A 12439-nucleotide genomic window follows, 5' to 3' on the forward strand; every position below is an offset into this window, starting at 1 on the left:
AGCGACCAGCTTGGTACCTCCTGGCCAAAGCACACCTTGAAACCCAACCAGGCTTGATGTATGGAGCATCACTGGCTGCAGGGAAAAACATGTGGCAATCATCTCAGTGCCTTTCCCAGGGCAGCACTCGGTGCCCAGCAGCGGGTCCTGGCTGTGGGCCCTGCTCCCTGCAGAGCTGCCATCAGCTGTGGTACCTGTTGTACGTGAGCGCAGTGGTGGGACACAGGCACTGCGCTCACCTGCGTATCTTCAGAGGAGTCTTCAGCAAGAACAAACAAAGCTCAGGAATGAGAGCTAATCCAAGAGCAATAAACAGCAAGTATTTGACACCAAACCAGCCCACAAGACTGAAGGTTTTAGGGTGCTTTGGGGGTGAGCAGATCACTGTGCTCAGCACTGCCAGGTTCTCACTGAAATGAGCCTATTTACATGTAAAGTGCCCACACAGAAAATGCAGGAAGGCATGAAAAAATTACCATTCACCTTCATTTCACACCTGACCATGGGCAGGATGTGTTTAGAGAACGGTCTTGGTTCATTCCTATAGCTGCATGCAGCCCCGCACTGGCTACAGGAGTGAGCGATGCTCCCGTCCCCACATACCTGCCAAAACACTGCTGTGAGCATGGCTTAATGCTGGCAGAGCCCCAGCACTGAGCTGGGAGGGTGTGAGCAACACAGCAGTGCCAGTCTGATAGCTAACCCGTCTGCTGGGGTCACATGGAGCACCACATCCAAGCAAAACGGGTGTTAAGAGCTGCTAATAAATACATATTATCAGGTGGAACTGACTGGGGCTGGGGTGAAGTGGCACGGCTGCATCACTGAGCTGGGACAGCCCGGCCAGCCAGGGCAAGGTAGGGTACGGGACAGCTGTACACGGGGCCATGGCCACAAGGGTGAGGCACAGGAGCTTGTGCGATACCCCAGGTCAGGCTGGGACAACCTATGTTAAGCCAAAACCTGTATTTCACAACATAACACTGCAGTGAAGGCAGCAGGGCTAGCGTACAGCCCTGGAACACAGTGCTCTAACGCACCCCAAACTGACTTTGTTATTTGGGAAATAACATAAGGAAATATTCAGAGTAATTCATCCAGTTTCCAGAGCCATCAGTGGGAGCAAAAGGACACCAACAGTGGTCAAGTTCACACCTAAAAATCCCAAACCCATAGCAGCTCTGCCTCACAGTAATGAACACATCTGACGCCAAAATAATAAGCTGTAACGCAACCCCCACTGTACATTATGGCATAGTTTTCCTTCCAAGGTTTTGTACAAAGCACTGAGCCATTGTTTTTTAATAATTATTATTTATGGTTATTAAAATAATAATATGTCATGGTTATTAAAATTAAATTACAAAATGTCTTTGGTGCTCATATTCAACATCTCAGTCTGGAAAATTGACTATTTTGCAGGCAGCAATACATAAACAAGCTCTGGATAATGATAGCTCTATTCAATTAAGCTGGAGAATTTAAGTGCAGAGATAATTTTTCCATGGATATTACAAATTTCAAAGTAATATTAACTCAGAATATAGTACATCTAAAATTGGGATCAGGGAGGACAGTGCCCACAGCAGCAGCAGCGCGCGCATCCTGACACCCTGTGGAGCTGGGCTCAGTGCCCCTCAGCACTGGGGCTGCAAGGAAAGCCCAGGCTAGACTTGTGCCATGGGCTAGCACCAAAGGGGGTCAGGAGCCCCACCACTACTGTGGGACCCCCCCTCCTGTGTGCTCTGCCTCTGTCCTCAGGCTTCTTTGTCTTCACACCCCATCCCTAGCAGTATTCAAGGCCAGGCTGGATGGGATTTGAGCAACCTGGTCTAGTGGGAGGTCTCCCTGTTCTGTTCCCAAACCACTCCAGGATTCTATGATTTCATCACCCATCAGTAGAAGAGTTACTGAGATGTTTTTAAACACAGCAGCCTCGCTGCAACAGCATCAACAGATGTGCTTTCCAGCATCCCTACCTGTGGGCACAGGCATCAGCAGCAACCACCACATGAGATGAAAGAGCAGCCAAACACTACACCAGTACCCAGAGAGGAGTCTGAGCAAAGGAGCTGCCACAGACACCTTATGGCCAGCATAACTGCAAAACCTCTGCCGCTTCCCAGCTACCAGGCTTTCCATCCCATCTGCTCTCTAGAGTGGTTGATAAAGCCCACTGGAAGCACCTGCATCACTGTTTTTGCTGGACACTGGGAGAGACTCATGTGCTGGGTGGTGGTGCTGACACGGAGGGCAGGCTGATGACTCCTCTGTGCACACACCAAACATTTATTTATTGCAGTTTCTAACACTGAAGTGTTAGCCCCGAATTACTGATGATAGCTGTGGCGTTTCAGGATGACAGGACATCTAACAGAAGAGCGAGAGGACAAGATCCCATTCCACAGCAGCTTGTAATCAGCAGAGCAGGAGGGGCAGGGAAGGCGCCTGAGAAGTGACGGAGCACAGGGCACTGCAGAACAGAGCTGAGGAAGAGCAGAGGATTTCCAGCGGTGCTTCATTTCCAGCTGACGAAGAGGCTGTTGACATCCCCACACAAGCAGGCAGAACTGACACCTAAAGGTTAACTCGGAGCCAAGCTGTAGCAGCAGAGGTTTGAAACCAGGATGGGCAGCGGCACCTGGGCTGGCCCAGCAGATGGTTACAGGGGATTCTGCCATCGCCTATTTTATTACAGTTTCGGGTCTTCCTTACTTTATTCTAGTTTTAGGCAGAAAACAAGATAAAGCCAAAGAGAGCTGGCTCTGAGGAAGGGCTGCGAAGCACAGCGGGTGCTTACAGAGCTGCCCTACAACAGTGGGGACCTGCACAGACATCACAGGGCTGCGCAGGGACAAAACCTGTAAAGGTTTAACAGCATCCACCAAGCACCTTGATGGCAAAGCAGGGTGAAACACCTAAAGCCTATAAAAATACAAGCACAAACCACAGCCGTGATGCTGGTACTGACAGGTGCTTTATAAATAACACAACTGACCAATTAATAAGCGCATGGGAGATGCCTGAGATGCTGTAATGAGTGAGGAAATGTCTGATTGAACACAGGAAACCGATTAAAGAGTATAGAAGCAGAGCTGCGGTCTGTGCGGGAGGGCAGGCGCCATGAGACGTTTTGATGCCGTCTGGGTACTGGAAGCAGAGAAACCCCAGTGCAAGGCTGGGGCCTCAGCCCGCCGCCGCTGCTCGGAGCAACACTGACATACAGCGGCCGAGGAGCGCCGCTCGCCGCACCCTGCCCAGCCGCAGCTCCCGCCGGCCCAGCGGGTACCTGAGGCTCTGCCCACGCAGCCCGGGTCCCCCCCGCCATCACGAGGGAAGGGGGTCCCAGCCCAGCCACCTCCAACAGCGCCGTGGCTTTGCACATCCATGTCCCTTTGACCAGGCTCTTCATACCCGTGCTGCCGTGACAGCCTTCGGGGCAGGGCTGGCCTTTTCTGCGAGGGAGAGGTGTTTGCTCTGTGCTCGGGGAGCAGACTTTAATATCATTCGGAGCTTTTCAACAAATATTGGATTTGGATTCCAAATATGGCCTGAGCAGGCTAATTACCAAAACCCTACAAAATTAATGTAAGAGCCACAGTTTGATCTGAGGCAAATAAATATAAATGGTATTTATTTAATATTCCCCTGCCCTTTAAACAAGGGAAGTTTGCCATATTCAGGCAAAATAGCTTATTACAGAATAGGTGAAGTTGTGACCTATCACAGATGCTGCAGATTACACAGAACAATTAGAATATCACATCGAACAGGGATTCATTCAGATTGCACGGCATAGGGTGCACTGCCTGGGCTGCCCTCCTGCTCACCCATCCAGCTCTGCCTGTTCTTCATAACCCTCTCAACTTTAGCCGATGGGGTTGAGCCAGTGGATGCAACCCCACCAGCTCTGGAAACACAGACCCCTTCTTCCCGTGCTTTCCCCAGCCCTCTGGGACTCACTGAACCCCCCTGTTTCCACTCGAAGTCTCATACACCCACACGGTCACCCAGCCAAAGCCTCGTCTCATCGCACTCCAGTAAACCACAAGGACCAGGATGACTTTGATGGAAGCATTTCATTTTAGACTGAACTAATGAGTTAATTAAAAGTGCCTGAGCATTTAGCTTGGTTACTCTGTTTCAGTAACTCTTCCCGCCTCTAATTAGCTGGGTAACTCTTACCTGATTCCCTTCCCAATTTGTCTGTGTCTTTCTTGCACTGCAGCACAAGCATTTGTAATCTTCTCCGATTTATTCAGAAATAACCTCTAATTAACAAGGACAAAGCTAATCAGAAGAGTTTTACCTATCAAGTCTATAAGCACTGCAATTCCTTAACATTCAGTATGTTAAAATATAGCCACCAGGATGACAGCCCCCCCCGCCCCAACCCCCAGGTTACAGAAAACACAAACCAGCATTCACAGAGCACGAGGGATGCTCAATTTCTGGTTCAAGTTCATTTTCTCTGGATTGTATTTAACAAAACAGATACTAAACAAATCACCCAACCCCAAACCAAGCCAACAACAACCAACAATCCTCCCCCCCCCCCCCAAGAAAAAAAAAACAACACACAAAACCTAAAAAGCCACCTAAACCTCACAATATGTAAAAGACTAGTGTCTATTTAATAGTACTAATACTTGATGTGAACAGGTTTGGGTTTTAGCATTTTAATCAGCAAATATTCCATCATCAACTAAAAAGAGTTTGCTTTTGTTGCTATTGAATCAGTGCAAAAGATCTATTGCTAAACACTGCTGAGAATAGAATAAATTAATTTACTTTGTGAACCTGCAGGCCAAGATCATGATCTGCAGTCAAAAATCCATCAAGTTACAACTCCTTGCAAGGCAGTGACTTTAAGCAGGCACCTACTCCACCTCCTATCAGTCCCATCATCTACTTCAGGGCCAACAGTATCACGCACCCAGGCACAGTGATAGCTCAGATCCCTGTCATCTCACAACACACCCAGGCTCATTGCTTCAGGTGTGGACAACAAAATTCTCAAAGGAGAAAAAATTGCTATATTGGGATTATTTAAGAGGTGATCAGCATAAAATTTTCCCCAGTTTGTCACATGTTTTATGAACCAGCAGCTGCCTTGACCACCAGCTAAAATAACTAATCCATGAAGAGTATTTGCCTCAGTCCTGTTGAACACTGTATCAGTTTAGTACAGTGTACCTTACTCATTTTACTATTTTAAAATAGTCATTACAAGAAAATCCTAAATAAATACCTATCAAGCTCCACAGAAACACTGACTCTTGAGCCAAACCCACACTGCCTGCCTCAGCTTGATCTGCTGGTGATCGACATACAGTCCTGCCTGTCACCAAAGAGAATTCCTTGACAAAGAAATGACCTTCAGAAACTCAAGTGCCTCATACAAGATTTTTTTGGACAAGGGAATGAGCAGCACAGGGAAAAGCCATACAGGTGTGACACTGCATAAAGCAAACCAGCACACAGCAATTAACTTACCATTTGAAATAGGATTTAAGTTTTTAATGTCATCCTTATCTCCTTATGTGCTTTTATTTTAGAAGATCACAAACAGAATATTGAACATTTAAATCTATTAAGCATGTTTCTCCCAGCAATCAGTAAAAATCAGTTTGCTCTGACTAGAGCTGTATTTCATACCCTTCCCTGTGAGCAAACCCCATTTCCCAAGCCTGTTCAATAAGGACTGATTACACCATCTAAACTTAAGTTGATTTGTATCTATTACTAAGAATCAATAAACATCTTTCTGGAGAACGCAGCCAACAGCAAGCATTTATAGGCATCACTGCTGCTACAAGCATGGTGCTAATGGAGGTAAGCAGAATTAAGGCATGAGGGACCAGCATGGCACACTGGTGGTAGTTAACACAAACCACAGCAGTCCAACAGGCAGAATGAATTTTCTGCTTGTCAATCTGAAAGTGTAACCTTGAAAAACATGATCATCCTTTCCTGTCAGAGACTGTAAAAATTGAGAACATGCTCTATATCTAATAATTCCAGTATTACAGGGATTTGATTACATTACAGTCCTGAGAGATGTTACACCTATGAGAAATCTGTTATCAAGATCACCACTTCCCAGCACTTAAATCATTCAAACTTAGATTCCACACCTCCTCCAAGAAACTCATCCTTAATTTGCACTTAATCTTTTAGAGTAATTATTCAAATTAAAGGTACTATGATCAGAGCCTTGTATTTGCTGTTAAAAACCAGAGGAAAACTTCACTCCAGCCTTCAGACAGCAGCTGTGACAGCTCTCACTACTTCCACTCATGATCTGAAGCTACGTGAAGACCAAGGTTTTACAGTTCTGCTAATATTTCAGTTTTGATATGTAAAAGTTTTCTCTCCCCTTCCAGGTCACCACTTCTCTTTCTACCACACATGCTGACTGCAGGTACAAAGGACTTAGCTGGGGTCTTCAGAGAGCTAGTCTGTCTCGCGGAACTCTGGGCAGAGGAGCAAATGCATTCAAAGTTTCAGTCAGTCCTGCAGCCCCTGGAGCAAGAACTGGCTGAAGAGCACAAGGGATGCAGCACCTCCAAAAGATAAGAAACTAGCTGTAACAGCAGCTCCTGCTCCTTGGTGAATATATATTCTCATTGGGTATTTCAGCTGCTGTACCCAGGCCAAAAAAGCTCAGCTTCCACTTATTCCTTCTTAATCACTAAACAGCAAATGGAGACTCAAGACAGGACACTGAATCTCCATTCTCCAAAGAACACAACCCCGGATTCCTTCACAACTCACATTTTCTAGTTAGAACAAGCCAGTGATCATTTTTACTGAAGGAAATCCACAACTTTGGTGGGGGGCAGGAACATGACCCCTTCAAAGACCTCAAGGTTTCTTACCTAGGTGAACATCTGAGATGGCAGCTTCACCAAAGTGACCTACTGTGCCATGTCAGAAGCCAAGCAGAGTCCATTTGTTGTCAGGCATTAAATTAAACTGGTCAAAATAAGACATTTTCAAGACACTCTGGGGTCAGTCCAATTAGACTAAATCAGGAAATGGTGGGAAAAAAGTGCCAGATACTTTAATGAGTCTTGGAGGAGGGACAAATGCTTCAAGAGAAAGGCATAAACTTGACTGAATGTGGGAATGCAGGAACACTGAGCTTCCTGCAATCACTGGAGAAGGAACACAAGGTCATTTTACAGCTAGCACCACACTATGCAATTAACTCTTTGTGTCTGATCAGTAAGCAAGTACAGAGGGCTCATAAGACAGAAAACACCCTCCCAGCATCCCAAATAGTATCAAATGTTTGTAACAATACACAGAGCAATAAAGCGACCACACACAGAACGATTTACGACCCATTGAGAAAACTATTGTTTATTTAGAAAAAAGGTTACACTGGTAGAATTCAGCAGATAAAAAAATTCTTTTTTTTTTCCTTTTTTTTCTTAAAAATGTCATTGTGAAACTTTTCAGACTAAAGTTCGGCAATACAAAGCTCCTGTAGCTGTAATTGAAACTTAATTTACTTCTGGTTTGAAGAGAGCATTTCCAATCGATCTAAAAACATGACAAACAAAAGGTGTGGCAAGGGACAACTGAGCACAGGTTGAGGTCAGGATGGAAGGGACAGGCTTCATTCTTTTTTTCTTTAAACAAGTCAACGTTGTACACAATATACAAATAATCCCTACGCATTGCATGAAAACAGTGCTCCCACTTGACTTTTTTTTTTTAGTCATATTAAAAACAGGCCAAGTAATAAATAAAAACTGAGTTTAAATGAGGTAAATCCAAAAAGGTTCAATAACTGTTTATTTGCGGTTTTCAAACATCTAAAAGAACGCATTTCAGATCGAAAGAATTACTAAACTCAGGCAGTATTTTTGACAACCTAAAGTGGAACTCTGTACACATGAAACCTCATTTGCACTATGGCAACTGTTTGTTTGCAGCACATTGTGCTAAAATATGGAATAGGTAACACTTTCAGCCAGGTACTGAAAATAAATGTGTAAGAAACTAAGCAACAAGTTAAAAATACAGTAATGTACAACTCAACAATTAAATCCTCAGCATGGGGAAATAAAGCAGAGAACTGAATAATTTAAGGAGATGCAGATGGGTCCTCTTCATTCACAAATTTCTGTGCAATCTATACTCTGGAAAATACATTTCTGGTCACAGCTGGGTATCTTCCCATTTCAATCTCACCTGCAACAACAGCACACATAATTAGAATTAGATGTTGTTCAAATGAATACTGATCTCACAACTTAGCGTTTTATTCCATTCACAATTCAAAGAATGAGCGGGGGTGGGGAAATAAAACTAGTTTTATCAGTCATTCATTCCATAACCAATTCAGTCCACAGCAAGAACTGTATTAATGAAGGAGGGAAACACTAATTTAAAGATATAAATAAAACTCAAGTAGTCACTTGTGGAGGTAAAAACTCTTCCAGAAGTACAAACCCCTCAGAATATTACTATCTCTAAATTAAGCAAGAAATACACTAGGAATAATGTTATAAAACAAACTGGAGCACAGCACAACAACAACAACCATGTTGCTACAAAGAGCATTTCTTCATCTTTTACTATGCGAATGATGGGGTGCTGTCACTATTCTAGGGGTGTTGTCACTATTCTAGGCCATATGACCCATCTTAGCCTACTACATAGCTGGATATGAATTTTACTGTGCAACTGACATTTACCTACACCCACGTTGCTTAGGTCATGATATAGTTATAACAACACAGCTGGGCTTTAAGTTGTTACAATCCTCAATTTATGCTGAATTGCTAGTCAAGATAAAACTTCACATTATGAAAGAAAGATGGAAGTCCTGAAGTTGTGAACTTCATCTACCAAAACTGTTTCTTTTTCTCCCCCAAAGCAACATTTAAATGGGGGAAAAACCTGGGGATCCATCCACAGTGTTCAGACAACAATAACCTCTTCAGACCCTTTTTCCAATACTCTCCCTCCCTTTCCTCTTTGAGGCCACAATCCATGTGTGGAGAATTTTTTCAGAAGACATTTCCAGATGATCAGGAAGAGTTCAGAACTCAAATTTTGGTTTCTTAGTTTGTTTTGTTGGACCTCCATCAAAACACACCTCTGTAAGTATTGTATAAGCCATCCTATAATGCTTAGGCTTCTTGGAGAGAAGTTCCCACCAGCAAAGCCTTTACACCTTTCAGACTCAGTCTCTGCTGTTTTAGTTAGAGGCAAACAGAAGAACCGGGGACTGCATCATGGTCTCTCTCTGACACGTCTAAAGCAAGTACAGCCACGACAAGGAGCAATGTTAATTAGGAGCCCACAGCCAATAAATCTCTCCTGTAAGCTTTGCCATACAGTATCACCTGAAGTATTCTCAAACATGACAGCAGACATATAACTGAATTTCAAAACCAGTGAGGTTGGAAGGGACCTCTGAAGACTGTCCACTCCAACACCTTGCTCAAAAAGCAGAATTAACTGGAGCAGGTTGCTCAGGACTGTGGATTACCAACTTAGGTTTTGAATACCCTAAGGATAGCAGCTCCACCACCTCCCTGGGCAAACTGTTAAATTTTTGACCATTCTCTCAGTAATAAGACTTTCGCCCTCCCCCAATATCTTCAAGTGGGGTTCACAACAAATCATACCTATGAAAGGTAGCATCACTTTACAGACCAGCCAAGACAGTTGCGAAAACAAGACAAATTTGGAGGCTCATCAATTCTTCTTCAAAATCCACAACAAAGAATGATTTACTGATTTAAAAATGTTGCCTTCCCCCTAACAGTGTCAGTTTGCCTGATAAAAAGAAAAACTCTGCATGCCTTGTTTTGTTCATATATTACTCTATGAAAGCAAATAATCTCAAACCATGAAAATGTGTAAGTGAATAAAAAACTGTTTCTACTTCATTTCTGCTCGTGCTTCCTTTGAGCTCTCACAGAACCTACACACAAATTTTTAACAAACAATTCATCAATTCTAAATAGAGAACAAACAAGAATGATAAACACTTGGACAATTTGTGAACGTTCAGAAAGAAGCCATATTGTTTGCTATTTGGTAAGCACTATCAGTTATTTTCATGTTTACCCAACATATAGACACTTCTTAAAATGTAAAAAGCGTCCACTGCTTTATGTAGAAAGATTGGTAGCAGCGTGTGCCTCGAGCTGGGGAGGTCAGGTGAACTTATTTTAAGTTCACTGGGACACTTTCTTTTCCTGCCCAAATAACTGAAAATGAGATGTTCCAAGTCTCAAAATGGCTAGCTGCAAACAGGAGAAAAATCCCCACCCTCATACCCCTAAAACTAAACGTAAGTTACCTCATCTTTGCATAGTTCTTAAGAAAAAAAAAAAATCAGAACAGTCAGCTTCAATGAACAATTTATTTTTCTAAAAAACTCTAGCCCAAATATGGGCTACTCAAAATACTCTGAAGTTTCTCTTTTCTTTCTGCAAATAGTCAATGCCTCTATGTGAAAGTTTTCCTTTGGCTTCTTCCTCCTTAAATCTATCAGATAAGAGATGAATCAGAGATAATGAACTGGTTTACTACACTATATAGCAATTTGGTCTAAAAGCTAGTGCTTTCCTTAAATTAAAAAGAGAATACAAAACTTGAGTTCCTAACATATTAGGGCAAGATATTCTTAACAGGTTAGCAAGACTGACGGCTATCACGACCACATTTGCCAAAGAGGTGAGCATCTATACAATCTCTATGCTGATGATGGGGAAGGTTTTTTTTTCCCTGGGATAGAATAAAAAACCACCACAAAAACCTGCCCTCCCCAAGCAAACAAAACCACAACTACCTCCAGAAAATCCCCCCCAAACAACAAAACCACCCTAAAACCCACCCTGGGTGATTTCAGCCCTTTTACACACAGGCTGTTTTGTTTGTATATTTTTTTACCAGTCAAAAGGACCCATGAGGGACACCAAGTCAGAGCAAACCATAAAAATTTTTACCTTGACTGGAACAATCTTCATTATCTGTGCTTGTCTGAAGATTTATGAGTAGATTCAGCGTTAAGGAAAAATGTATTTCCCTACATATAATAAAAGGAAGCTCATTTTCTGTATTGTTCTGAAATGTTAATGTGTAAAAGGATATTGTTTCTTTTCTTCCTTTCCTCCAGTACTGTCTCGTTTTTCTTTCTTTTCTGTTTTTTCTTTATCATGTCTTGATTCCTTTGAAAAATTCATACAAGGGAAATCATTTATTATAGTATACAAGGTACAGTCTGATAAGAAGGATTATGAATATTTAAAGTTATAACTGGCCACAGCTAAAAAAGTTATCAGTTAGAATGACAGTAATCAGCTTCTATGATTTCTGAGATTATTCTAACTTTGTCTTGCAGTTGTATGATAACCACTATCACTAATGAGTTAAAACTGGGAACTACTGCTTGGTGTATTACAAATAACTACAAACAGAAATGACTTCTGCTTCCACAAAAGAACGCTGTGCTGACACATGCACATGAATCTGAATATAAGCAGACTAGTTTATGTGTCAGTTAACTCTGCTTTCACATATTTGCTCACCAAGCAAGTCTGCAATATTCTAGATTATTTAAACCCTGAAGTGTAAATTCTGAACTTTCTTCGCTGCTGCCAAAATGAACCATTTCTCCCATTTATTCTACCAGGAGTGAGTGCTGAAATATTTAGAGCCACAAGATACCAGAATTTCCAGAAGCAGCATCTTACACATTCACAGTGTACTTTTTTCAGTTTAGGCCATAAACCAGCAATAAAATACAGGAAGAAAAGAATCAGTTTGCTCTGTCAATGTCAGCATCAAAGCAACAAAATGAGAATACTTATTTTACCTTTTTGCTACCAGAGGAGCTCTTCTCCATCTTTTCTGCTTTAATTGAATCACCTTTCTCTTTTCCTGAAGATTTTGATTTGTTCTTCTCCTTCTCCTTTTCATTTAAGCGAGGGGAATCTGATGGACTTTCACTTTTACTATGTTTTGAAGAACCAGCTAAAAACACAAGACTCAGCTGTAATTCACAGCAAGTAAAAGCCTAATACATACACAAAATGTTAAATACGTACTTGTTCCGTTTTCCTCTTTGCGTCTTTTAGTTGAATCCTGTGGTACCTCCCGGTCACTGTTTGAATGATCCTGGCACCAAATACAATTATGCAGATGTTAACAGATTAAAACATACTCCCGAAGTAGCGCTTGCTTATAATGCTATTTTGGAGAACTGATTTTTGAGTATTCAAATGTATTTGAGTTATTACATCTTGTCTAAACATCCTGTGTGTTTCTTGAGATCAGTTTTGAAGGGAAAAGCATTTGAATACATTACTGTAAACTGACCTTAGAAAAAGCAAAAGGACAAAAGAGAAACACCCCTGATATGGATCACTTTTGCTTGGCTAGACTGTACAGCCAATTATTACTGCAA

The 12439-nt window shown here is 42.4% G+C and overlaps 1 protein-coding gene across 1 annotated transcript in view; it reads right to left on the bottom strand.

Annotated features, from left to right (window-relative positions):
• Nucleotides 1-7352: 7352 nt before the first annotated feature.
• Nucleotides 7353-12439, bottom strand: part of THOC2 (THO complex subunit 2) — a 50218-nt gene continuing 45131 nt past the window's right edge. Inside the window, exons 35-39 of the mRNA XM_061446112.1 lie at nt 12081-12150; nt 11849-12006; nt 11125-11201; nt 10980-11027; nt 7353-8205 (exon numbers count right to left, since the gene is read on the bottom strand). Coding sequence (XP_061302096.1) covers nt 11000-11027; nt 11125-11201; nt 11849-12006; nt 12081-12150 — 333 coding nt within the window. The 3' untranslated portion in view covers nt 7353-8205; nt 10980-10999. The remainder of the gene's footprint in view (nt 8206-10979; nt 11028-11124; nt 11202-11848; nt 12007-12080; nt 12151-12439) is intronic.

This window comes from Pezoporus flaviventris, unplaced genomic scaffold, assembly GCF_033815535.1.
Source record: "Pezoporus flaviventris isolate CSIRO_AGI_PZ_B2104156 unplaced genomic scaffold, CSIRO_AGI_Pfla_v1 ptg000005l, whole genome shotgun sequence".
NCBI classification, from domain to species: domain Eukaryota; kingdom Metazoa; phylum Chordata; class Aves; order Psittaciformes; family Psittacidae; genus Pezoporus; species Pezoporus flaviventris.